The following is a 27,837-nucleotide window of genomic DNA, read 5'->3' on the forward strand; positions in this document are numbered from 1 at the left end:
CCACTGAGAATCAACACATTGCTTGTTTTTAGGGATACCTAGCAAAGTCTATGCAAATATAGTTATATGTACATACACGTTGTTGAAGCCGAAAAGCTATTTTACTTTGTCGCCAACTGAAGCGGTAGAAATATAGAAAATGTCTTTTTCCTTTCACTTTTTGAAACACGGCAAAGAGCTAAGGAGAGCTAGAGAGAGCTAAAGAGGACATCAAAGCTTTTGTATAAGGAGTGATTTTTATACAAAGTCAGAATTTCTACTTTTGGACAACGAACGGACCTTCAAAACAGATTTTTTTTTTTTTTTTAAATACCAACAGATAAAGAACCAAATACTTTTCGGACCCAAAAAAGCCACCAGAGAGACTCAAGAATCTCATACTATGCATTTAACTGGATGGCATCTACTCCTGGTAGTAAGCCGAGTGGCTGGCTGGATTTCTGTTGCAACAATTTCCGTCCAAGTTCCAGATGAGGAGAGAGGACGGGAGGAGCACCCCATGAGGAGAGAGTGACGGCAAATTCAAAGCATCAACAGTTTCTAGTTCTCGTTTCCGTGACCATGATAATTCGTCATAGTCCCTGCACCATGTGCAAGAGGCATTTGGCATTTTTTTGTTGTTGAAGAGAAGTTGATATTGGCACTCTGGCAAGGTGCTCGGCTCCACCCGAGGGTTCGGGCCTGCCTGGGTGTACGAGGTTGGGAAATGTGGCAGCGGAAAGAACCACTCACGGTGAAGTGTCTTTACCTAGAAGACCTAGTTTGAGGCTGTTTGCTCAGTGCCAGATAGATGCTCAGTCCTCAAACTTGTCCAGATTAAGTTTTATCCAAAAGCAGTTCGGAAATGACTAATGGAAGAATGGACAGCACACAATCCAAGTGACGTTGGATTTCAAAGAGCAGGAAGTGGTGAGTCATATAAGTCCCATAATGTCGACAAGTCACCAATCCCATTCTGAACAATGTAGCAGAGCTCGATGTAAATACATGAAGGTGAAACCATGTGACAGAGAAATGTTTTTTTATGGTTTTGTGAGATTGCAAAAAAGGTTCAACGCCTAATTTCTACGGAAAATGACTATATGTGAGTCCATTCAAGCAAGAAGGTTTAACAAATCTACTGTCCCTCTAATCAAGGATCTAAACAGGACAAAATATCCATCTGACCATCCTCTCCTCACTCAGAGCATGATCCCCAAAGGATTTTTATATTTTTGTGTGTTTTTTTTGGCAAAGCCTCAGAAGTCTGGGTGAAGCTGCTGAGTTATATAATTTTGGACAGAGGCAGATGTGTGATGATAGTGTCACATGGCAGTGGAGGTTTAAGGATGAGTGCGGGTGTGTGTTGTGGGTGTTTAAGTGTCAACAAAACTTCACTGTGGGTGCAAAGAGGTGTGGCAGGCGCTTCTATGTGACCCAGGCATCCAATCTCATGCGCTTGATGTTTCCTCCCTCCTGCTCTGGTTCGTTCGACGCCCTGAGATGCTCGGCCGAGGGGCTGAAGTCAGGGCGGCTGCCGGCACTGGCGCTTCCTGTAGCACCAGCTGCGCTGCCACCACCGCTGCCCACTCCACCTGCACCTCCTCCACCAGCTGCACCAGTGTCATCACGATCGCTGCCTTCAAAGGAGCTGGCGTTGCTGCTGACGCTGTCTGCAGGCGAGCGGCCAGTCGGGGGCTCCAGGCACAGCAGGGAGCCGGGGTACTGTGGCGGTGCGGTCAGGATGGCTCCCCCTGAGGTCGAGGACGGCGTGGTGGAAGATGGAGGAGGGCAAGGGGTGCTGCGATCCCGGCCGGGCGAGATGGGTTCCGACTTGATGCTCACGCTGGTGTTTGTGTTGACGGTTAGCATGGCACTTTGAGGTATATGGGTCACAGACCTGAGAACAGGGTCACGGAGGAGAGAGAGAGGAAGACCACGGAAGATAAGGGACAGAACAAAAAGGAAAGGCGAGAAGAAAAAAAAAACATACAAATGATTAGCTACTTAATAAAAAGGCATCTGAGAAACTGGAAAGTCACGTAAAGACAAAAACCCAAATTACAAGGCACGGCACCAACAGGGAAAAGCCACACTTGATTATTCAATAATCCAATCAATTCTGAGCCTTCAAAGCAGAAGTACCCCCCCACTGCTCCCAAAAGATCAACACAACAGCCCAGGAAGCATGAAATGATTCGTGTGACAGGGTGGTTCGCAGTGAGTCAGCTATGATATGAAGAAACTACAGATGATAAACAGAAAATTATATTGGGTTAGAGAACATGGTGGGAGCCGGAACTTTGTCTTATTTCCTGTTTGACTGCAGGCAGCACCAGACATGCTTAGGGGGAGCCAGCCAAAAGCACACAGACACACAGGAAAAAGGAAGTGTGATACAGTACCGGCCCAACCACTCATCTCTACCCAAGAGCAGGTTGGACGGAGAGCCAACACTGTGGGGAGAAAACAAAAAGTTGGAGCCCAAACCAAGGGAAAGAGGTGGATTAGAAGGCATGTGTGGAGGAAAGTGTGAAACATTATTGCGAGCAAAGTTTCTTCAACAGCAATAATGTTAATATCTTAGCATCAGAAACACAAAGACCCTAACCTGCTGAATTTTTTGTTCCAGCACACATAAAAATCCAGATATGATAATCTTGTTTTCTGATCTACAAACACAGTAAATGGAGCATTTACACAAGAATAAATGTGTTAATTAGGAAAGTGACATGTTGTGAATGTTGGACAGATTTTGTACGGTGGCCCTTAAGGACAAAAATGCATACAAGAGTGAATGCAAAAACATTAACTTTTTTTAACAGTTTTCTTTTCTTCAGTAAGGTACTTTTCATGGTAAATTAAGGATTATTTTTTATAAAGTTAACTGTGCCTCAAAGGCTGCAAATACTAAAACAACAGAAATGTGCAGCAAGAGAAGAAACACAGAGGAGGGAAATTACAACAAAAATATTGAAGCTTTGATAGGTTGATATTTGCATTGTTTGTAAATTTGGATTGGACTTTTTTGCAGTTGTAGCATTTTATGATTTTGAGTGTTGGGCTTTCACCTTTGCATGTGTTTGGTCCTTAGAGGCCACCGTATGTGTGGGTGTTCCAGGGCTGTAGCATAAAATAGGACAGGAACAATAAGAGGAAAATAGTTTGATTTCCTTGAAGCTGAGGTTAACAGCGCTAATTGTGCACACCAGTAGAAAAAAAATCTTAAAGCTTATAATATATTATTAACTTTGCTGCAGTGTTACATTTTTTATAATTAAATGTTTTGGATGCAGAAAAGAAATTTATAAAGATCTGCATCAACATTTTTTTATTTGTGCTGCTTTAAAATGCATCATGTTGTAGTGATTGATGGATGTACAGTTTCTATACAGCAAAGTTACTTTACAAGGTGCTCAGACCCTAAAATATTAATTTAATTACGAGTTAATATGCTTAGCTAATAGCACAGTTTGTATCACATATATTTTAAGGTAAACTACCTTAGAACTTCATGGGATTACTTGCATCACAAGCTATATTACAACTTAAATTTAATAAAAATGAAATATTTCTTGAAATGTAAATGTAAATTCTCCTGTATGTATATGGCTGCACATTTACTGTATGTGTTTTGTTTTAGAAAGAAGCCCTTCAAATGCAAAGTGGACTACAAACCCTGCTACAGACAAGGTCATGACATTTCACACACGCACACACTAGTAGTGGCTGTTCACCTCAGATTGGCAGCCAGACTGGACACCTGGCTAGACAGCTCACTGCTCTGTTTGTCCAGGCCCCACATGCTGTGGACAAGAGGAGAGAACACACTTCAAGAATCTGGTGTTCATGCTACCAAAGACACAACTCGAACCCTGCAGCTTTCAGCTCATGCAGCTCTCGTCACACTGCAACTGCTATAATTTTTAACAAGTCCTCTGATCTAATACAGAGGCTTCTCAGTCTTCTTCGTTAAATCTTGACATACAATCTTATATAAAAGAAGAAAAAAAGTGAAAAACATCTGCCAAGGGTGTTCCCAAAAATCTCAACTTTAATAAGAATTTCCTCAAATCACATACTTGATACTTGTGATTTTTTTTTGCGTCTCATTTCTAGGAAAAACCCACATACTGTATCCACAGAGCAAATTACATTAAATTCAAGCTAAATTATCGTACACCACTGGCATAATCTTTTACTTCTTTAAAGAAAAGTTTATTTTTAATCCTTAATTTGAGACTAAATGTCATCACGAAGGTCTTTGAAGGACTGAACAAAGATGTGTTTACAGAAAGGCTCCTGACTGGGACAGTAACAAGTGTGTACGCGTTTCTCCCAAACATGCGGATCCATACATATCAACACACTGTAACTCTGTTTAATGTTTTGTCTCCAAACTCATTACTTTGAAGGTTACTTAATATAATGTTACACATACTGTAATTTAAAAGGTTATTTGTTGAATCAACTTTGATAGAAGCTTGCCAGCAAGGCCCCCCCATTTATAACCGGGACCCTTAATTACCTGATCTTACAAAGTATGTAACTACAATACAGGAAATCCAGTAGCTCTTGAACTTTACATTCTTTATTTAAAATTAAACTAATAATCTTTTTTACATCTACATAAAATGAGGGGACGTGACTGCCAGTACAGGGCACACTTATACAATAACATAAGAACACTTAACCTAAACCAATAATTAACCCGCAACCTAATGCAGCAGTGCAGAGGTTTAGTGGAAGTGTGTTTACATAAATGATTTCCTTTCATTTTTGTAATGCACAGAGATAAAAAAAAAAAAAGAAAAGTTCCTTAATTCAAACTATTTGTCTTTTAATTGTTTAGTAAATGTAAATATACTGGAAACTAAATCAGAGTTTAATTAGTCAAGGAGCTTTAAATGAACAATAGTTAAAATGGGCTGATTTATGTGTACATTTAAATATTGATTTAAGATTATATCGGCCAGTTCTAGTTTAATGTTACCAGTTTAATGTAAATAGGGCAGTAAGTAATGGCTTAAATTAATGGTTAATACATAATTTACTGTTGTTTTATAGATCAAATAAAAGCCATTAATGTGTACCATTTTTGGGTTGCCAGGTTCAAAACCATTATGGGTAAGCAAATATTCAATGGTGGGTAGTGTAAACAAAAAAGTCAAATTACTCAAACTACTTGACTAAGAGTAAAAAAGTATCTCGTAAAAAACTACTCATGTAGTGAGTGACTTTATTAGATGCAATTTATTACATCAATGTACTACGTTTAAACAGGTCACACGTTTTTTCAGATTAAATGTGGAATTCTTATAGATTGAGATGTCCAAAGTAGGCAGCGCATAATACAGTATGACTGTAGAAAGGCAAACAGGGTCTGGATGTTGGGACAGGGATGTGCATGTGCCTCTTCTGAAAGAGACGAAGGCGTTTCATCTTCTACCACTGAACTGTAGTCAATTAAAAGGGGGTTGTGGAAGGGGTCAGGCCACACCTCCCTTCTGTCTGTGGTGCTATGATTGGCTAGTAGGCTTTCTTATCGCTCACTGTCGGATAATCGCTGTTGTGCTGAATATAAAAATTATTTATAACTAAATGTATCAGTAAAAGTAGTGAGAAGTGTGTAGCCCAATGTAATGGAGTAGAAGTAAATATATTTTATCGCAAATGTACTACTGTAAAATGTATTCTGCAAAACAACTTAGAAGTACAACTTATTTAAAACATTACTCAAGTACATGTAACTGAGTACATGTAACAAAGTAAATGTAACGTGTTTCTAACCACCACTGCCAATAATAAAAGATGTTGAGATTCTAATAAGCAATCAATTCTGCAGTTACAAATGTTACTCATGTTATTAATAAAGGATCTTTGAGACGGTGAAATTGTTTCATACTGCTGAAGTGCATCAACTCCAGAAACACTGAATACCAGGTATTCAGATTGATGTTATGAAGAGGCTGAGATGGTGAGATGCGGGTGAGAGATCAATTCACTAAAAAGGAATGTGAATTGCTTGCATATAAACATCATGGTATGGATATCATGCAAACTGACTGGGAAGGTCAGCAGTAAAGTATTTCAGTGTTAAGAAGGTTGTCAGTACACAGAGCGTTTACACCACAAATATGTCAGCCACCGCCGCCGCCATCATCATCATCATCATCATCCCTGACACTGGATGTGAGTGACGGAGAAGCTATTAGGAAACCAGATTTAAAAGAATGACAGCGCAGACGAGAAAATTAGGAAAAGACTTACACCAAGTTGCTAAGCGATGCAAGACTAAGTTGTTGTTGTTGTTGGTGCTGCTGCTGCTGTTGTTGTTGTTGTTGTTGTTGTTGTTGCTGCTGCTGCTGCTGTGCCTGTTGTTGCTGCTGCTGGGAAACAGCCTGCTGCTGTTGCCATGTGGACACACTGGTTGGCAACAAGCCGCCAGGTGATGCCAGAGCGTGTAAAGCAGTGATGTCTGCACTGGTCAGCTGGTACTCTGAGAGAGGACAAAGGATACAAAAGTCAAAACGTAAAGCTCACATTTTATAAATTTAATTTACTGGGATACATTTTTAATTCTGTTGGTTTTTAAATGTATTTTGACTCTAAAAAATATATCTAGGACTTTCTTACAGCCACCTGTTGCTTTCTCCCTTAACTAAAAGGATATTCTCACTCTTATGTGTTCAGTTCACCTGTGTTGTACGCAGTGGGCATGGCGGAGAAGGGCAGCCCCTGTGCCAGGAGGCTCGGCGTGGCCACAGAGACCACCGGTGTGGTCAGGCTTTGTGCCACCTGGGTTCCTGCTGCCAGCCGCTGGGCGTTCTGCCAGAAGAGGACACCAACATGTTATTCAAAGCGCAAACAATTTTCACAGGTGGCTTCATACTAAAAGACTTATTTCGATGTAAATTCTGACATGCTGGAAATGGAAATGTGCGTATGGCTGGATTCATCATGATGTACCGAGTGAAGTAAATCTCAAAGTCAAGTGGATTTACTATCAGGAGGTTCTTGATATCATGCATCAAAAACAGTTTCATTGTTTTGTGTGTGCCATAAACAGACGTATTACATTAAAGGCAATTTATCCAACCATATATATAATTATGTATCAGGTCGGTTTTTTTAAGGATTTGTTTTGAGCAAATCATGCTTTTATAAGGTAGCAACAGTGAGAGATGACAGGAAATACAGGAGGGTGACAGACATTAACCAGGGATATTGCAGTTTATAGTCAACACTTAGGCAACCAGGGCGCCCCATGGGTTTATTTTTTAACAAGACTTTAAATTAAGTCATTAAAGCACAATTAACTTGATGCGTTATTCACTACTTATGTATCTATATTTAAACAAATCATTTTTAATTATTCTGTACCGTTTAGAATCATTTCACAAGAAATGTGTACATTTCTCATCATATATACAACTATATAATACTATTTAGGGCTGCAACAAACAATTATTTTCTTTATCAATTAATCTGCCCAGTATTTTCTCGATTAATCAATTAATCGCTTGATCTATAAAACGTTGGAAAATAGTAAAAGACGACTTAATCAAATTCCTTGTTTTGTCCAACCAGCAGTCCACAACTTTCAGGTATTCAGTTTAGTATCACAGAACAAGAAAACCAACAAAATTCACATTTAAAAAGCTAAAAGCAGTGAATATTTAATTTATTATAATTGTTTTTTCAGATTAATTTTTTGAAGAATGACAAATCGATTCATTGACTAACAATTTCAGCTCTAATACCATCTACTATACTGTACAAACAGTACAAGTTGTGTTTTATAAATTCTAACTGTTGAGTTGTCCATGCAGATTAAATCAGGCACTGGAAGTTATCTTCAACCATTGTGACCCAGATCCTGTTTGACTTTTAACTCAATATACAGCTCATCTCATGTTTCTCCAGTGGATGTCACTACAGGTCTTACAGTATTTTGCTTGCTTTCCATGCTTTTTATGTTTTAATCAATCATTCATTTTTAGAGAACAGGGAACACAGCTGCTGCTTGCTCAGTGATTGTACATTATGTCAGTCACTTGGATGACAAAATATCTAGTGTTTCTCAAACACAGGTGCAACAGACATGCTGCTAAATCTGTGAAACTGCTACCATGAGGTTTTATTATCATGTACCTGCACAGAAAGACACAAATCTCTGAAGCAGCACAACACTCTGGAGTCTGGTTCAGCTGAATTATAACACTGATAAAATCAACCGAGGGCCTTTGTAAGGGAAAAAAGGTCCTGCATACAAAAAGCCAAAGATGCAATAATTCTGATCTGAAATTACTCTTCTAAATTGTGAGACCTTGTGAATGCAGATTATCCTGGGAGAAAACACTGGCTGAATTTACAGAGAGAGGAGATAGACCAGAGAGAGGGGCCCGATTCAATTAACTGCCTTTCTGAAGAAGTGAGGAGGGGTTGCAGGGTGAAAGTGATGAAAATGAATCACTATCCTCTGGAAAATGAGATTCTTGCCTGTCAACTTTGAGTGGAATTGTAAAAGGGGTGCGACTGACAATCCGCACCAGCAGCAGAAAGCAGCAGCCATCATCCATCTCTCCGAGTAAATTCAGCTTAAATTGAAATGAGGTTTTACAGGATAACAAGTGTTCTCAATCAGTAAGTTGTACGTACATTTTGTATAATAATCTATTTTTTTAAATGTTTATATTCATTTCATCATAAGTAATGTGTGTTTATCGTATGTAATTATGTTGTCCATATAATGTCAGAAAATAATGAAAAATGCCCTCTATAATTTCCCAGAGGCGAAGGTGACATATTGACCAATAGTCAAAAACCCAAGTATTTAGTATATTATTATTATTTATGTTTTATTAATATAGATGTAATAGTATAGAATATATAGAAAAACATTTGCTTGAAAATAAGTGAAACCTTTGATCAATTATCAAAATAATTTATGTTAATCTACTTACAGTTTTTAACATGTGTAACATTTGATTTCAAAATAAATGCAACCAAAGATTGGGATGCACACAATCCTGAAGCATTAAACACTTTAAGTTAAGTGTTGGCTGCAGATGCTACATATAAAGATGTGACTGAGGAAAAACATTTCAGTGAGATGCCTTTAATGTAATGCCAGTTAGTTTGTAAACATCTCTTATTGAATATTTTGGTGGAAGGTGAAAATGAGTGTCAGTGAAGGGGGAACATGCTCTGTGGCACTTCGCACCACAATGCCAAGTGAAGAGACACCCATGCTCTACTGTAAGTGGTATCATATGATGACGTAAATGGGCCTGGTTCAACACTGACAGGATTACTCAAAGACAATTCTGCTAAAGCACTGATTACTGTGGGGGTCTGATTATCACTGCGAAGATCATGATCCTAACAACACAACCATGAGCCCTGAACCACATGCAGTCAGGTGGGAACCACAAGCTGAAGAGTATCCCAAGAAATGTCAGTGGAGCAAGACCAAACCAATGAGAAAGTCTTGTACAGTATTTAACCATGCTAATAATGTCTAGACAAAATGAATGACATGGGGAAAATCACCTCGTTTACCAATTCCAGCTCATCCTCTGTCTGCAAAGGGTGGTAACAGAGATAGTTACAACTCTATATTTGTAAATAATAGTAAATAGAGCAATTACAAAAATAGTGGCAGGCTACTTTTAGGTTACCTATGAAATAAATCAATGTATGCTAATCGTTACACTGAATGTGTGGGACCTGAATTCACAGAAGGTGCCAACACTCTGCCTCCAATCACCAGGGGACAGCACACATGAAAAAGTTGAAAAAATAATCTAACCACAAGGTCCATTTAGTAGCTGTTCTTCAGCTTTTGTATATATCACAAGATCTTCCACAACAGTGGAACAACAGTTTTCTGTTTTTTACAGTCCTTAAAACTGCAATAACTGATTTTTTTTGGCCACACAACACTGACATATTTTCACCTTATAAAGTTGATTTTTTGAACAGGTTATCAAACATATGCCTATTGATACAGCTAGCAGAGACGGAGCAACATTAGCATTTATTTGAAGTTGTGTCTCTGCGGTCACTTGATGATTGTAATCCCAGTATTCCTTTTAGCTCTGTTTTGGTCTGCCCCAACTCCTGAGGGGAATATCTTGCTTTTCAGCTGCTAAATGCTCCACTTTGTTCACCTGGTAGTCACTAATTGTGTCTGTCTGTCGTTTGGTGCTTGGCAGGTAGAGTACAGTGGTTTATCAGATCCTTTTTGCTGAAATAATGTCAAGAGTGGTTAGACTGAATCAAAACAGTAAAGTTGTGAGCTGTAAAACCAAACCATTGAGCTGAGAGGAACTGCAGGAGATAATTCTCGGTGGGTCTGTCTGACCCGTTTAACAAACAAGAAGTCCTGTGATTCATTGTGAATATAGAAATATTTCAGGTTTAAAGTGTGCAAAAAAAATAAATGGAAATTTGTAGTCTGCAAACTGCTTAGGAAGATTGTGTGACAAAATCAAAAGCTCCAGAACAGCTATTAAATGGACCACGTTTGTTTTAGCGATACGTTATAGCTTTAAGCTAACGTGGGTACATGTTTAGTTAAAAAGGTTATGAGTATGTCAGTGGGGTGGGCTGATTCATCCGAGACTTTACTAACTTTGCCAGAATAAATAATGAGATGTTGAACATAGAGTGGAGAGCATAAATCTCTCTTTACTAAAAACACAAACATAATGGCAAACAGCCTCTAACAGACTGTTTATCTTCTATATAAACATTGTCATAGTATAAATATGTAAATTCTCAATGTTTTTGGTTAGTTTTCCATTTCATTGGACCAGTGAAGGCATGCTTTTCTGAGATCAAATGAAAATAATTTCTATCCTCTTATGTCCCTGATACCTAATTGGACCTGGTTTCAGGTATCAGCTGTCTGGTTTTCTAATTACTGTAAGATCCTTACTTTTTATAATTATGTGACTAAGGCATAGAAATGTGACAAAAGGCATAAAGTGCCGTTTTTTCACTGTATAAGGTTCAAAATTTTAACTGAAAGTACCCAGACAGCACAAGTTCAGCTTGGTTAAGCTCACCATCTGCATGAGGCTTTTTCCGCCCTGTGAGGTGATGACTCGGAGGTCTGGCTTGCGGCTGTTGACCATCTGGGGGCTTGGAGGTGGGGGTGGAGACTTGGCCGGAACTACTTTCCCTAGACTGTTGCCGTTGGAAACGGTGAGTAGGCCTGGGGAGGCCCTGGCACTGGTGTATCCATTAGCTGCGGGGAGAAAGAGGTGCGAATGGATAGAAATCAATAGAAACATCAAAACAGGTGAATGCAGACAGTGGGGTACGGAAACTACAGTAAGTGCACTCAAAATTGTGTTAAAATAATAATAATAAAGTTATTCTATTCTGAGACACTAATTTAAAGACATGTCAACTGTGACAGAATAAAGCTGTTTGTAAAAGCTATCGTCACCTTATCCGGAGTAAAAACCCAAACTAAAAACAGCTAAAAAGATGATTTCAGAATCTTTTTTGTGTTGGTAATTATTGGACATGATGTCAAGATTCTTTCAAATGTCAACATTTCGTCAAATAATAAATATGATTTGGGAGCCAAAAGACCTAAAACAAAGGGGTTTCATTTTTTTATATTAAATATCAAATGAAAATTAAGCATACAAAAACATTCTCCTGTGCAGACATTCAAAATAAATGGACAGTAACGTGCCATATTGTTAAATAGTGTTCTTTAAAGCTGTTGGGAATCCCATGTAGGTGGCATCCCCTGATCCATTCAAAGCACAGTCACAGATGGTGCAGAGAGGAGAGGATTTGGGGAAAATACTCTAATACAGAACCGATACCAGAGGAACTCTTGGCGTTCAAAAAGTTAACAATAAACCAAACTCAGAATCTGAACATATATAGTAGTAGAGTACTCACGGACTGGACTTGGGCATCCTCCATTTGAATTATTCAGCTCGCCTCCAAGAAGAGCTCCTATTGAAAACGGATGAAAAGAGTAAAAAGCAAAACAACACTAGAAGCTTTCACATTGTACAAACTTCTATTCATTCTGACAAAAAATGTAAAAAATTACGAAGCAACAATGTGTTGAAACTTGTACTGTCAGACCACATGCTGCAACTCTGAAAAAACTAATATACAATATAATAAAAATTATTATTCCAAGGTCAACAATTAGTTTTCAGGGCTGACCCTGTTTTGCATGTAGCTGGGAAAACCGAACTGAGACCAGAACTGAGACCAGAATTGTGATCTGGCCAACGGAGACTCATATATGTGAATAAGTGTAAATGAAAGTGTCTTAAATCTCATTTGGATTTTATCCAGATATGACATACTAGAAATGACAAGTGTAAAGGTAATATGTAATTACAAGCCACACTTATTAACTATAGTTCTTCAATGCTTAATATTTGGTTGATACAGCTAGGAACTAATAATTTAAAAGGTCCTATGACGTGCTGCTTTTTGGATGCTTTTATATAGGCCTTAGGCCGGTTACACACTGGATGCGTCGCGCAAGCGTGTCAGCCGCGTGGCGTGTCCGTTTTTATTTCGGCTCCCATGTTAACAGGTTAGAGCTTAGACGCGTGTCTCGAGCCGCGCCTGAGACGCGTGCCTGCTAGAGATAGAACCGACGCCTATTTTTCACGCGAGACGCGAGCGTGTTGGAAGCGTTTCCATGCAAAATAGAATAGGAAAATATGTTTATATGTCATTTAGACACGAATGCATATTAATAAATGACATCTTGATGTTTGAAAGTCTCTAGGTTTTGACATCAATGTAGATATAAATGTAATAAAAAATTTCAGAGAAAAGATTTTCAAATATATATATATAGCACCTGTCATACAGAACGAAATATTCTGTAACGTATTTTGCAATCAATACTGCTGACGTTGTCTTACTTTAATCAAATCAGTAGGCTATATATTTATTTTAAGTTTAACAACTCCCTCCCCATACGTCGAACAAGCCTATATATAAAGGGTAGAATAGGCTACAATAACAACGTAGTGTGTGTTCTGAGTGACGGTCCAGCTACACAAAGTTGTTATAAACAGACAGCCCACTTACCCATTTTTCAGACTTTGAATCTGTCGGCGCTATGTCCCGAGATCAGCCCTCCCTGTACCTAGCAGCAGGAGCAGCGCCGCATCACACACGCTTCTGGTGTGTAGGACACAGAAAAATCTACGCAGCGGCCACGCTTCTGAGACGCAACAGAAACGCCACGTTCGCGCAACGCATCCAGTGTGTAACCGGCCTTAGTGGTCCCCTAATACTGTATCTGAAGTCTCTTTCCCGAAATTCAGCCTTGGTGCAGAATTACAGCCACTAGAGCCAGTCACACAATGATTTAATTAGGATGTGCCATTTCTGTGTCTAAATGCTATTGAGGAGGAGAGAGGGGGGGCAAGCTGGAGGGTGTGGCCTTGACCAACTGCCACTTTGCTTGTTTGCAAGCCATGATGTCTCTCTCTTTCTCATGGGCGGGCCAAATTCTCTGGGCGGACAAAGCAGAGAAAGGGGAGGTAACCTCCTCCTTATGATGTCATAAGGGGCAGATTCCAGATTGGCCCATCTGAGCTTTCATTTTCTCAAAGGCAGAGCAGGATACCCAGGGCTCGGTTTACACCTATCGCCATTTCTAGCCACTGGGGGACCATAGGCAGGCTAGGGGAACTCATATTAATGTTAAAAAACCTCATAAAGTGAAATTTTCATGCCATGGGACCTTTAAAGGTCAAAAAAGAATTCTAAGTTGGAGGAGAAGTGAAGTAAATGTCACCACTGCAGAATAGTCCAGTGCAGAGGAATGTGCACCACTCCCTGAGGAACTAATCAGCTCTTGACATGTAATGATAAGGAACTACATACAATATCCACTGCAGGTCTGTGAAATAATAACAACTAAAAACAAGAGCTACAACATTACAATATAATCCTTGAGGAGGTAAAAATGAAGGGGAGTAGATAGTGTAGAACTAGAAAAATAACTTAATTTGAGGCTGTAGCCAAAATTACTACTTTAGAAGTATTCCTTGTTTTTCTTCATGTCAGAAATATCTTTTAGCAAAAGGAAGAGGCTGGTTGAAAGGTTTACAGTCTGTTTCTGCTGGTATTTTAAGTCTATGGACGACTTCAGTCTTGCCACACTAGGTAGAGTATCACTCGCTCACCTGCACTGGCTGGTCGCTGTGGCAATCCAGGAGACAGCGTATTTCTCTGAAGAGCCGGTTGCTGTGGCGACAGGAGGTGGGTATCCGTGAGCGATGATGATGTTACATAGGAGGTAGTTACCAGTGCGTTGCCAGGGTTACTGAACTGCAGTGTGCTTTGATTAGACGCCTGGACTGTGACTGGCATGGAGAACGTCTGGGGCGGAGCTGTCGACTGCTGCAAAATGGGATGCAAGAATTTCACATTTAGTCTTCATCGTAAGACAACTTCTCACTGCTCCATTCACGTTTTTTAGACAGCACATTTGCACACATATATACAGTATCTTTGGTAAGCTAATAGTGCCTTAAAAAGCTAATATCCAAGACAATGTATCTAGTGGCTCTAACTACAGGTTAGCAACACAAACTTCAGAATTTATTTTACTGTCCTAGCTCAGCAAAATGGACAGTTAAGCCTATACGTGTTTGATCACCACATCCCAATTACTTTATTTCTCCAAATTCATGATATAATTTGTGTTTAGATAAAAGTAAATATTAAGGATCTTCATTCTACATCCTACATTAAGTTGAAGCTGGTCCTTAAGATAAAGTGCAGCAATAATGTAATGCCACTGGGGCAGTGAGAAATACAGGTGAGTATCATCAGCATATAGTAAAAGTAACGAGTGGACTTTTCAGGTCTTTAAACAAAAGCTGGACACATAGTGCCAGGAAGAACTAACAAACTGTGCAGCCTAAATGGGAAAGTTGAGGTTGAAACAAAACACTCTGGTGTGTCAAGCGTATTAGCCAAGATGGAATTACTTTATAACATAATATAGTCTCCTTAACTTGCTTTAAAAACTATGGCAAAATATGACATTGGCCAAAAGAAAACTGTTTACATATCTGTTGTCTCATATGATGATCCAAAGTTTCTGGTCTTCTGCAAAATACCCAGTGAAAAAAGTGTGAAACAACTAGTTAGCCGAACTTCACCCCAGTAGCTGTTTCCTGTAGGTACTCAAGCCAAACACTGAATGATAACAGACAAATGTTTGTAGTCTACAGTCAAGAGAGAAGCAGAACAAACAGTAATTACAGTATACTATATTACTTACTCCGTAGCGTTTGAAGAGAACATCTAGGTCCTCTGTGGTCTTACGGTATTTGTCATCATTAAGGGGACTTTGGTCGATAGAGTCTTCACCATCCGGCTCTGGACTGTCACAACCGTTGAAGCCTTTCTTTCTCAAAGTCTATGAAAATACATTAAAAAAAAAGTGAGAGTAGTGTAAAATCAGTCAGTTTAGTTGCTTAATAAACTGGTAAAGTTTTTAATCGCACCAAACCCAATCCTATATTTACAACACCAACTCAGATCCGATACTTATCTAAATGTTAATGTAACTACTTATTTGCGTCCTGATATCTCTTGTACAAAAGGTGGTCACAATTTTACCAGATTACGTGGAAAACACCTGTATGTGCTACCAAGCACATGCTGCCTCTAGTGTTTGTTTCTATATAAAGGCTACAAAGTGGCACTAAGGAGTTTTATTAATCAACCAAATAAGTTCCCAGATTTTTAACTGACACCCATAAATAATAGTTTAAAAGGTAAAGTCTCCCTGTAATAATAAATGTTGCAACACATAAACTAAATGTTTTAGATGACCTAAAACTTTAGCAACTGAACTGTAAATATTAGCTTGTACAAAAACGCTGCTGTTGTGATGAATTTACCTCAATAATGTCTGCATTGGTTCGGCTCTCGTGAGGCTCGTTGTACTCTGTGTATTTGAGCAAGACCTTGTCCATGTCAGTACTGGCATACTGGAATAGCTTGTTCGCGTGGTTGAAGATGATCAGAGCGATCTCGCAGTCACACAATACACTCAGCTCGTAGGCTTTCTTCATCAAGCCAAACTTTCGCTTTGTGAATGTCACCTGAGAGAAAGTTGTGAAGAGGGAAACGAGGCAGAGAAAAAAAAACAAAAAAGGCATGTGACTACATACCCTTCATTAAAAACTACTAACGAATTCAGGTATACAACTTGACCTTTTCTGTGTATAACTGATCAGAGTTTCTCTATTTTCCCCTCTTTCAAGTCTGTCAAATATTATTATAAATAGGTCTTCTGTGATCCTCACAAAGTCTAAAATTGAAAGTCAAATTGAAATTCCCAGTTCAGGAGAAGAAGTTGATGACGTGAGAAAATATATAGTCACATTACTGGCAGACACACCGGGTAACAAATTCAACAAATAGTATTTTTCTGTCAGAACAATCACTCAAACACAGTAGAGTCAGGTTTCTGCATTAATAATAAATGAAGCATCCTTGTTTTTGTGGACCATGATGAAATACAGTAGCTTAACCTGTCACTGTTTTTTTTATCATTTAATTTAATACTAGTACAACCAGTTTTATGCATTGAAAGTAAATGCTCTGAATTTTGACATTTGTTGATTTTATTTTTAGCCTCGACTCTCTAATGTTGTGTAAAACTACTTAAAACAAAAATAATTGGACTAATATATTACAATTTTGATATCACAAATTACAATACATAATAACCTATGTCTCATTGCAGGGACCCAGGTTCCATTCAGCCTAAGGAGATTGTTCAATCCTAAGTGGGATAGATAAGCACATAAGAAACTTATGGGTCTAAACTAGTTTAATGATAGCCAGACAGATTCTTCTAAGAGGATGGAGGAATGAAGGGGTGCCTTTAGCAGCATTTGAAAAAATGTCATACAAACAGTTTGCAAGATTGAATGTCTACACTAGAAAATGGGTAAAGTATTTATGCTTTCTAGAGGGCTCCTAAGAAGCCATGTACTGTGGAGAGGCATATGTACTTAAAGAAGTCTTTTCTGGTTGATGCTGACTTTCTTTAAGTAATTGTTCCCTATTTTACACTGCACTTTAACTTTTACTCTTGTATATAGCTGTTTTTGTATTCTTAACTGTTTTAACTACTCTTTAATGTTTTGTGTTAAGCACTTTGAATTGCCTTGTTGCTGAAATGTGCTATACAAATAAAGCTGCCTTGCCTATTGTTTTGTCATATATGTTTATTTTGTTTGCAGCTGTTTATTTTGTTATTTTATAGTATTGAATATTATGGTTATTATTTCATCTTCATTTTTGTATAAGTAAAGCTAGGTTTATGGTCGCCGCTGTGTTCCGTTTTGTCAAAGCTAAATAACAGCTTCATGTTGCCAGGCAGCCTGCTTTCCTTTACTTCCGGTCTCTTCTTCTCTACTAATTCTTGCTTATTTACAGATAAGTTTGTCTGTACGCCTTCTGGTGTTTTGGAGAATACTGCAACAAACAATGCGTTGAGCATAAACGTATCCGTGCATGCTCGTAGTGCACGCGCTCGAGTACACCCAACGCTTAAGTGGTGATGATGAGTGGGGGAGTTGTATGTTCTGTATTTTGTTATAAATCAAAATAAAAACGGTTAATCATAAACAAATTAATATCACTGGGAATGTGATTGACTTCTCTCAGACATGTCGTCTTTTTTTGAATTCCCTCTTCTTTTGCCAGCACCAATAGATGTGGACCATACTTCTGTATTCTGTATTCTGACCTACTATACATACAGAACACTATTTGGTCCAACTAGAGATTTACATTGTGGCACAATAAAACATTTGTTAATGATGAATGGGTTTATTTTCAGTGCCACAGTAGAGGTCAAAAGCCCAGAAAACTGGACTGGTTTTCCATTAACCAACTATTCAGTAGTGAGGTGGACGGTTATAACCTGAATTCAAACTGACTTACCTTTGTAATTCTTTGCCATGTACCTTAACATTATGTTTACACAGATTGCCATATTTGAAATGTAATCATTTTTCAGTGACACTTTTAACTTAATTATGCTGCGTACAAATTATTCTTAATATCTTACGTTGCAACAATTTAACTGATGAACATATCAGTATTTACTGAAAGACACAAAACCCCCTAAAAATACAGAATTAACATTTGTGTAAGACTACTCATCCGACCCAATTAAAAAAACAAAAAAAGACATTGGCTAGGAAACCAAGAGCCATTCTGAAGGAGCTGCTGTGATTGTGGATCTAAAAGAAAAACAAACAATGCAGCATTTCACAGATCTGGGCTTCATGGCAGACAAGCAAAAATAAAGAAAAAGACATGACACATGGCAATGTGCTTGGATATTGAAAGAAAGAAAAAACATGTGGAGGACTGAGAGCATTATGCAAAATATTCTGTTGTGTGATAAAACCAAAATTGAACTTTTTAGCAGTGATACAAAGCACTTTGTTTGGCAGAACCGAAACTCATCTCATCACTCACGCAACACCTCCCCTACTGTGAAGCGGGGTGGCAGTCTCATGCAGTGAAAACTTTGGAGGAGAAAGGAAACAAAATAAATGGTACTGAAAAAAGGACAGCCTGTTGCAGAGTATTATAGACCTTTCACTGCAGCAAATGTGTACAGTTGAATGGGACAAGCATAAAGCCAAATCAACAATCAGCTGTGAATGATCTCCAGATAACCGAGTTCCCCCAAAATATAAAAATCTGCCTGGTGCCTTTGATTGGTAGTGAAAGATAACTAAAACCTCACAATCACTCAGTTTACATCAGTAAACTGCACACATTACTCATGATTTTAAAATGTTGATGCTCAGTTTCTTTTAATCTCTGGGCGCACTATTATATGTATTCAAAATACATTTATACACATTACTGCCTGGAAAATACTACATTTTAGTTTTAAAAGCGCTCAAAATAAAATGACGGAAATGTCTTGATGGACTGTAATGTACAACAGTATAAAAATTTTTTTTAAATATCTAAGACAGCTGGATTTTTAACTGATCACTCAATTTCTAAATAAAGAGTCCTATGGCACCCTACTCTGATTCAATCAATAAAATTAAGTTTGGCCATATTAAGAACACATTAACTAGTATTTTACAAAACAAAAATGCAAAAGAGATTATTGCTGCATCTAAACAGAATACAGTCTAACATTTTAAAATTTAAATCATAAGCTAAAGAATAAATAGACAAGATTATAAATCTGATGAGACATTTAATACCAATTTGTGGTACTTTTAAGTTTTCTATACTCTGTGCTACAGACATATTTTAGAAGGTACCAAAAAAGGATGGATTGGATTCAAAGCACTAAAAATAAATGCCCTATACAAAAGGTGTTAACTTTATTAGGAGTAGGCCTAATGATCCAAAACACTTGTTGGTTGCAGCCCTCATCCATAATAAGCCACAAAAAAGACACAGATGTTTCAAACTAAGTTGAGATTTACCTGCTTGTTCCTTTCATCGGTGATCCGTTGGATCTGAATCTTTTTCCTACCCATGATGCTTTGCAATTGTGGAGACAAATTTCGTAGTCAGTCAAGTGGAGAAGAGACTCTCAGAGGGTGAGAGAGGAAGTGCAGTCTACTACCTCTTACTTTAGCCCAAAAACATTTAGACACAGTCATGCATCCGAGGATACACGCACACACACATTTCTCTGCCCAGGTGTGGTGAGGCAACGCTGTCGACTCCTTTTACTGACGGGGAGGCGAGAGTGAATAGCGGGTGCTGCAGAGATGTGTGATGTTGAGGCGTTGAGGTCCTCAGTTCATTGTTTGTACAACAAGGACGAAAATGACAAACTTCCCTGCAGCTGCTGTGGTGAGGAGGGCGGCGCTCCTCTCCTGCAAGAGACAGAAAGGTTACTCAAATATACAAATATCAAAACAAGACATGCAAAATAAATAAATTGATATTAGTTGATGAGGATCATGCATTTATAAATGAATAAATCATTATGTCATGTGAGAAATAAAATGACCACATAATCTATCTAAATTTACTTGAGAACAACAGAAACCACAATGCTTTCTGATTATTACAGCAGGGGGTCACAGACACACATTAAAGGTCCTATGACATGCTGCTTTTTGGATGCTTTTATATAGGCCTCAGTGGTCCCCTAATACTGTATCTGAAGTCTCTTTCCCGAAATTCAGCCTTGGTGCAGAATTACAGCCACTAGAGCCAGTCCCACAATGAGCTTTGCTTAGGATGTGCCATTTCTGTGTCTAAATGCTATTGAGGAGGAGAGAGGGGGGGCAAGGTGTAGGGTGGGGGTGTGGCTTTGACCAACTGCCATGTTTCGCTCGTTTGCAAGCCATGATGTCTCTCTCTTTCTCATGGGCGGGCCAAATTCTCTGGGTGGGCAAAACAGACAAAGGGGAGGTAACCTTCCCCCTGATGATGTCATAAAGGGAAGGTTCCAGATTGGCCCATCTGAGCTTTCATTTCCTCAAAAGGCAGAGCAGGATACCCAGGGCTTGGTTTACACCTATCATCATTTCTAGCCACTGGGGAACTTACATTAATGTTAAAAAACCTCATAAAGTGAAATTTTCATGCCAGTGGACCTTTAAGGTATCTATCTAGCCAACACTTTGTACCAAAATAACAGGTAAAATACACTGGCATAAGGATTTGGTTAATTCCAGCCTTTACAGAACTCTTAATGTAACTGATTTCTGATTTGATCTCAAGCTTCAAGACATTGTCATTCACCCTTCATAGTGATTGTCAGGAGAATTTTTTTAATGGTGGATAGATAACAAATATTTAGAATATACTACAGCAATGACAACAGTTTTCTTATGCTTAGTCGTGTCAACATGACATCAACATCATTATACACTGCCGTCTACACATTTGATTGTATCTAGAATTAGATATTTATTATTACATAATTGTCTAATTGTCAATTTTTTTTTTACATAATCGCAGTTTCTTAAACAGCAATTAATTGCTAACATTAGCTAGGTCTTAAGGCGTATGACTGGTAATTGTTGATTTTGTTTAGATATGCAAAATTGTAATTATATAAGTGAATATTGGTCGGACTATATATTTTTATTATTATTTCAATTGTTAGTTGTTGGCACTTGACCCTATATACGTTCATAGCAACAAAAATGACAAGGGGGGATACAGTTAGAAAAAATGTTTTATGATAATAAAGAGGCGTTGTTTACTTCATAGGCAGTGTATTTCTGTTACTATAATACCTGGGTCACATAACAGTGATATAACCAAAAAGATGTATGCTGTAATTCATTCAAACCTTTAATATGTTTAAAAAAATAATAAATAAATATTTTTAAATTTGACCGAAAGAGACAATTATATTGTTAATCGAAATTATTTCTGAGACAATTAATTGTACTGCAAAATTTGGAATTGTTACAGCTCTATCTAGAATTACAAATTAGTCACTTAATCTTCATGATATGGATCATGATTTAAGTTTACAGTAGCGCTGCACAGTTAATCATATAATCACAATTCTAGCTTCAACAGTTAATTAAACCTGGTCAGGTGTGATGCTAAAGATTTGCATTTAGGGTGGCTGCTCTGGTGCATAAATCAAGTGCTCCCTGGAGCTGAAAGGAATGGTCAATTAATTGGCAATTAATTAGAAGATTGACAGAAAATTAATTTGCAGCTATTTTGATAATTGATAATCATTTCAGTCATTTTTCAAGCACAAATGCCAAACATGACCATGGTTTCAGCTTCTCAAATATGAGGATTTCTTATACCACTACTTTTACTTTTTTTTTGGTGTGTGTGTGTGTAATATTCTTAATCAAGAGGAATATGAACTGGTGTGACAAGGCAACCACACCTCTGGAGGTGAAAATTTGACAGTGACTGCAAATGGATCCCGAAGCTACATTTTCCCAGTCTCACTGCTGTAGTGAAAACTGGAAACAAAACAAGAAGTTCACATTTTCTAAAAACATGAGCTTCCCTAAAACCCATTCTTCTTCCTACACAGAGACTTGGCCCTGTGGCAATTGTGTTTTCACTCCAGTCTTGACCCTCCATGTCCATGCTCTCCTGTGGGATTGTTGTTAGGCCAGATGGAAAATTTGAAAACGCCAGTAAACCACCGCAAACCACATTTCAACACTTCAGAGAATTCAGCTTGAGAATTAATCAGAAGTTGTAATAAAATCCATCATATTAGATTTAAATCTCAGTGTCATTTATCAGTGCCATGTATTACGTCAACAGTAGCATATGAAACTTTAGCCCATTGTATCAATCATACTTACTTTAAGCAATCCATTTTCACTTTACTGTCTGCTTGCCAACTAGATTTCACAAGGGTTACACCGATTCAATTGGTATCGGTACCAATACTGACCTTATTAAGTGGATCAGGTGTCGGCCGTGAGGTAATACAGTTTATTTTTCTATGTCAGCATTAAATTCAGCGTTTTCCCTATTACTATTCATTCTGGCACCAGAACCATCCTTAGCATCATGTTACCCATACAAATTATTCCTATGACTTCGATTTACGTAGTAAAGTATACAGATAGTTACTTGGTATCGGCAAATAAGTGCATCACCAGTTTTTAAGCATTTTCTTCTTCTTTTTTACATTTGGTGTTAAGGTTTGGTGCCTTGCTCAAGGAGGTAACTGGCACCTCTCCAGCTACCAGTTCACACTCCGTACTTTGGTCCGTATAGGGACTTCAACCAGCGACCCTCTAGTTCCCAACCCAATTCCCTACAGACTGAGCCACTGCCACATTCTTAACTTTTTACAGTGAAAAAAGCTCCAAATCCTTACATTTGAGAAGGTAATCTTTGGCATTTGCTTGATAATTGACTTGAATGATTATGTAAATTTCTTTTTGATTATTTTTTTGGGGCTTTTCCCTTTATTGAAAGTGGATAGATATGAAAGGGGGAGAGAGATGCGGGATGACACGCAGCAAAGGACAGCAGGTCGGATCCCTGTGCCGCTGCAGCTTCTATTAGCGTAAATTAGCTACCCTCTAAATACAAGCACATTTAGTTGGGAATCACTGCTGTAGAAGGACCTACTTGGCCAATTTTTTTGAATAACAATCATGTCAAAAAGAAGTACATTTATATTTGAGGTTCCAAATGCTACAATATGTTTATACAACAAATCTTTTCTGTGATGGCAGCAATAATAAAATACCTTAAAGCAGCCATATTATGCTCATTTTCAGGTTCATAATTGTATTTTAAGGTTGTACCAGAATAGGTTTACATGGTTTAATTTTCAAAAAACACCATATTTGTGTTGTACTGCACCGCTCTCTCTCACTGCTGCAGCTCCTCTTTTCACCTGGTCTCTGTTTTAGCTACAGAGTGAGACCTCTTTTCTTCTTCTGTACTATCTTTGATTGCACTGCACATGCCCAGTAGCTCGGATGTAGATCATGTCAGCTAGCTAGCTCCATAGACAGTAAAAGAAAGGCTGTTTCTACAACTTTGGTCAGTTACAAGGCAGGATTAGCTGGGAGACTTCAAAATGAGGGCGCACATGTAAGTAGTTCTTTTGTAGATTATGGTGAACTTGTGTGTGTTGTAGCAGTGCTTTGCTATTGAGAACGAGGTAGCATGCTAGCATTAGCATGCTAGCGTTAGCCATAGCGTTAGCATGCTAACGCTACGAGCTAATGGTTGCGGTTAGCCTGCTCGTTAGCCTGCCGATTTTGAACAGCTCACCCAGAGACTGAAGGCAGGACACATTCAGAAACTGTATCTCACTCTAAACAGCATGAGTGGATTTTTTTCAAAGTTTGTATGTGTGTGGAAGCACCAGAGACACAACATAACACCCCAAATCCCAGAAAAAGTGATTTTTTCATAATATGGGCACTTTAAGTGTTTAAATCCCTCTTAATGATGTCCATTATCAAACAACATTATATACAGATTAGCAATTACTTTGGACAGCCTGAAAAACTAACACAATACTCCAAAGAAAGAATAATGTATTATGTGGTTTGTGCTGCACCTGCAAGGAGCTTTTCATACATAATATATTGGTATTCACAGTGGTGCTGGACATCATCATAGATCATTCATTAACATCAACTGTAAAGCACCAACTCAACACAACAATTTCCACAAGACATGTAGAAATAACCCACTGCGAAAGGGAAACATTATTAAAAACTGCTCTTCCCTACTGACTTCACTAATTTTACCACTGTCATGCTACAATATTATCTTTGATTAGCCGTGAATTGACCAGAATGGGGCTACACTGCAAGGCTTCTGTCTAGCCTCCCTCTCCCTGACTGCCCTTTGCATGGCTGCCCCCTCATTACTGTAATTGACACGTTCATCCCTCCTCTTCCCCCTTAAGGCGCTGATGGCTCAATTAGGAGCTGGCCAGAGGACTGATTGGAGGCCAAGATAAGAGGTCACCGCTTGGCTAAAACTGAGACCTGCATGCAGCCAAACCAAGCTAGCTCTGTGACATATGGGAAGCCAAAGGAGCAGAAAAGACTGTTGACATGTCAATTTAAAGACACTATAGAGAGAAGTGTATAATAGTGGGAAAAAGGACCCGGTTTGCCTCATACATTTGGTCACTCAGGTAAAAAAGGGAGCCACGCACGTTATTTGAATCATTCAAGTGATAGTTATGCAACCCTTGAATATTCTTCTGATGAAGGAGAGCGCAATCAAGATTAGGGTAGACATCTGTCTGTTTTGGAGGAGTGTAATTAGTGGCCATGACCTTTAGCAGATTATGCACTAGCCAATGAAATGTGACAAAGCCCTGACATTCATGGCTGAGCCTGAAACGTGCCTTGCAGTGGAGTTTGCCCATCCACAGCTCTCAGACAGGGGTTTAGGATGGCCTTAATGGCTCAATTTCCACTCCCCAAAGATGGACAGCGCAATTGATTTGCACTCACATAGTATTTTATCTTAAATTAAAAAAACAATAAAGATTCAAGAAAGGCTTGTTTATTGCTAAGGCCACATGGTTAAATTTAAATGGTTTTTAAAAAAAATGTAATAACAATAACTTATAACAACAACTTTTATTACCAGTCATTTGCTGTTAAACGACAAACAGAAGAAACACTAGATGGCAGAAGGGTATTTTACAACAACATTAAACGCAACACAAGCTTACAGAGTTGTACTCAAATGCAACACCAGTCCCATCTCTGTTCTCTTAATACATCCATGGTTGTTTACAGCGGCAGTGGCCACATTGTCTCAAAGCTAGTCACAAGCTAGTCTCCTCTGTGTCTTTAGCTGCAGACTGTTGTATGTCTTGGTGATGGAATCCTTTCCAGTGAAATACCATCACACGCATCGTTACATCCCTACCTACAAGCATTTATCTGAAAAAAAAAGCACATATCCTCACATTTTAGAAGCTGGAATCAAATAATGATGGTCATTTTTGCTTTAAAAAAATGACTTAGGCTGATTATCAAAAAAGTTTAACTACATTTCTGTCAACCAACTAATTGACCACTAGCTATTTATTTTAGCGCTATTTACTATGAATAATGCTTTTCACAGAATATCATACCGATTGATTGTTCCTTGAACCATTACCTGACAAGAACAGTAGAAACGTACCATATTTTGTAGTTCTGTAAATGGCATTTTTTATGTTGGAGCTGTGAAATAAGTCTCTACTTGATAATAAGCTGTATAATAAGCAAAAAATAAAAATCAGACAAATTACGAGTTGACTGACTGTATAAAAACATCCACTCAAATCATAATACCTACACAGACAAGTTTAAAAATAACTTATTTTTCATGTCTCATTAAACTCTTTTGCAATATATTATTTTCCCCTGTTTCCCATGAAAAACCTGAGGTCTTACTGTACCTCCTGTACTTGACACAATCAAAAAGGAGTTACAATAAAAATGTAAATCCTATCACCATGATACATTTTTGAGAAGTTGAGAAAATAAATTACAACTTTAGTATTTCAACCAACATACAGGACTGGAACTTGGAATGAAAGATGTTGCCACTACTGTATACTGTACACTTAAAGTGTTTATATAGGCCTAGTAGTTAAATGTCCATTTCAATCATTTTAAAAATTCTCATCCATTCTGGTCTCTCCTCTCTCACATTAGCTGCAAAATAAAATATTTTGTTCTGGTATTGCTAGAATATACATCTGTGCAAAGTCAACAAATATCATTAATTGTTTGATTCGTTGTCTGTCTTTGACCCAAGAGACAAAAGTTCAAATTCCCATACACACAAATGATGCTAACAATATGCTAACAATTCAAGAACTGAATGCAATCTTATGCTGCTGTGGACTTTGAGAAACCCTCGGTTGATTTAATTCTGTTCATCTTGGCAACCACTATATGTAGCTTTGTCAGCTCCAAATCCAACCCATAGGAACTGCAAGTTTCAACACTTATTTCAAGCATTTTAATAAAATACTTCTGTTGATGTAATGATACTGTAGCAAAGTTTTTGGGCAGCCAAGTTGTTGATCCTGCTGCGAGGCAAGAAGAGAAATGGGAATCTTTGGGACATGAAGGATTTGGCTTGGACTTCTAAAAAATAAGGATTCAGCAGTAAATCCAAAAACACACATTATACATTAATTAATAATTAATAAACATGCTGCTGGTTGAGAACTGATTGATGAAATGTGTCATCTATGTCCATCTCAATCACTGGGACTGTACTACCTTGAAATGTTGATACGAGTCCATCTGCAGGGATGACAAGTGGTGTTTCACTCTGTCAAACTGGCCTACTTCTTGCCAAACCGCTTTGGTATCTACCCTGGGATAGCCCCAAAAATCATAACTGCTGATTTCCAGTGCAATGAATGCATACAGCCCCATGCTAAACCATAATCAGTGCCCTAATTTGAATAGGGGTTGCTCTTACGGTACAGTACATGTTAAAGAATGCAGTTAGACTTACAGTGAATAAAGCCATGCAAATGCCCTTTGCCTGCCAACAGCATCGTCGCTTGGCATCTGGCATTATTATTAGTTTGTCTTTTGTACAAAATCTCACCAACTTACTACACACAAACTTAAACCAGTGCAGGAAAATATTGTTTTTCTTTAGGCTCTTAGAAGGAAGCTGGAAAAATGCAGCTGGAACAGCTGCGAACATTATGACAGATGGAGTCTGGAGACTGAGTAGGCCCACTGACGGCCGACAGGTACCCTTACACAGGGTCTAATTTGACAGGTTGGAAGCTAAGACTGCTATCAAATCGTGTGTCCTGATTTTTAACAATCTAATACCCTTAAAACACAACCGGGGTTAATTTACAGAGCAAAGGACTTGCTACTCTAAACAGGCCATTTCACAATTTTCAAGTTACGAGACCGACAGCCATTGCCTTCCTTACACTCTCCATATAACTCGGCTATGCGAGCTAACGTCATAGCACGCACTACTTTAAATCACATAACGGACATTTGTTTTCAAATTAAAACTATTCTTCTATGTAATATAAATCAGTACAGTGAAGCTTAATTACTTTGCTATATTTAAAGCTAGTAGGGTTTGATCTGTTCGAGGAGAAAAAACGCAGGAAGGAAATGTATCACTCCACTTACCCTGAAATATTGCTGATAAAAAGCCGAAAATAAGCCAGTCGCCACGCGCTCCAGGCGTCTTAATGTCTTAATTAAGAATCATTAATTAATTATGCTGAAGCGACGTCTCTATTTACATGAATCCGCGGCATTTTATTCCATTTAATGTTGAAGTAACTATACAGTCCACCCAGGCATACAGCGTACCCAGTATACGATCGACGTCATT

At 38.3% G+C, this 27,837-nt stretch overlaps 1 protein-coding gene across 9 annotated transcripts; it reads right to left on the reverse strand.

Moving 5' to 3' along the window:
- Positions 1–291: 291 nt before the first annotated feature.
- On the reverse strand, positions 292–27,837 carry LOC116047352 (myocyte-specific enhancer factor 2D homolog). 9 transcript variants are annotated; one of them, XM_031296113.2, is made up of 14 exons: positions 27,630–27,837; positions 19,494–19,892; positions 17,971–17,993; positions 15,912–16,115; positions 15,287–15,424; positions 14,181–14,397; positions 11,911–11,967; positions 11,055–11,236; positions 9,535–9,564; positions 6,678–6,807; positions 6,250–6,478; positions 3,717–3,785; positions 2,385–2,435; positions 292–1,879 (listed from the first exon to the last, which is right to left on the reverse strand). In XM_031296113.2, the coding sequence occupies exons 4-14, from the start codon at positions 16,083–16,085 to the stop codon at positions 1,408–1,410; spliced, it is 1,749 nt and encodes a 582-aa protein (XP_031151973.2). In that variant the 5' UTR covers positions 16,086–16,115; positions 17,971–17,993; positions 19,494–19,892; positions 27,630–27,837; the 3' UTR covers positions 292–1,407. The 9 variants fall into 9 exon arrangements, with proteins under 9 accessions (XP_031151973.2, XP_031151970.2, XP_031151975.2 ...); XM_031296110.2 differs by lacking the exon at positions 17,971–17,993; XM_031296115.2 differs by lacking the exons at positions 2,385–2,435; positions 3,717–3,785; positions 17,971–17,993.

Source organism: Sander lucioperca, chromosome 16 (genome assembly GCF_008315115.2).
Source record: "Sander lucioperca isolate FBNREF2018 chromosome 16, SLUC_FBN_1.2, whole genome shotgun sequence".
NCBI lineage: Eukaryota > Metazoa > Chordata > Actinopteri > Perciformes > Percidae > Sander > Sander lucioperca.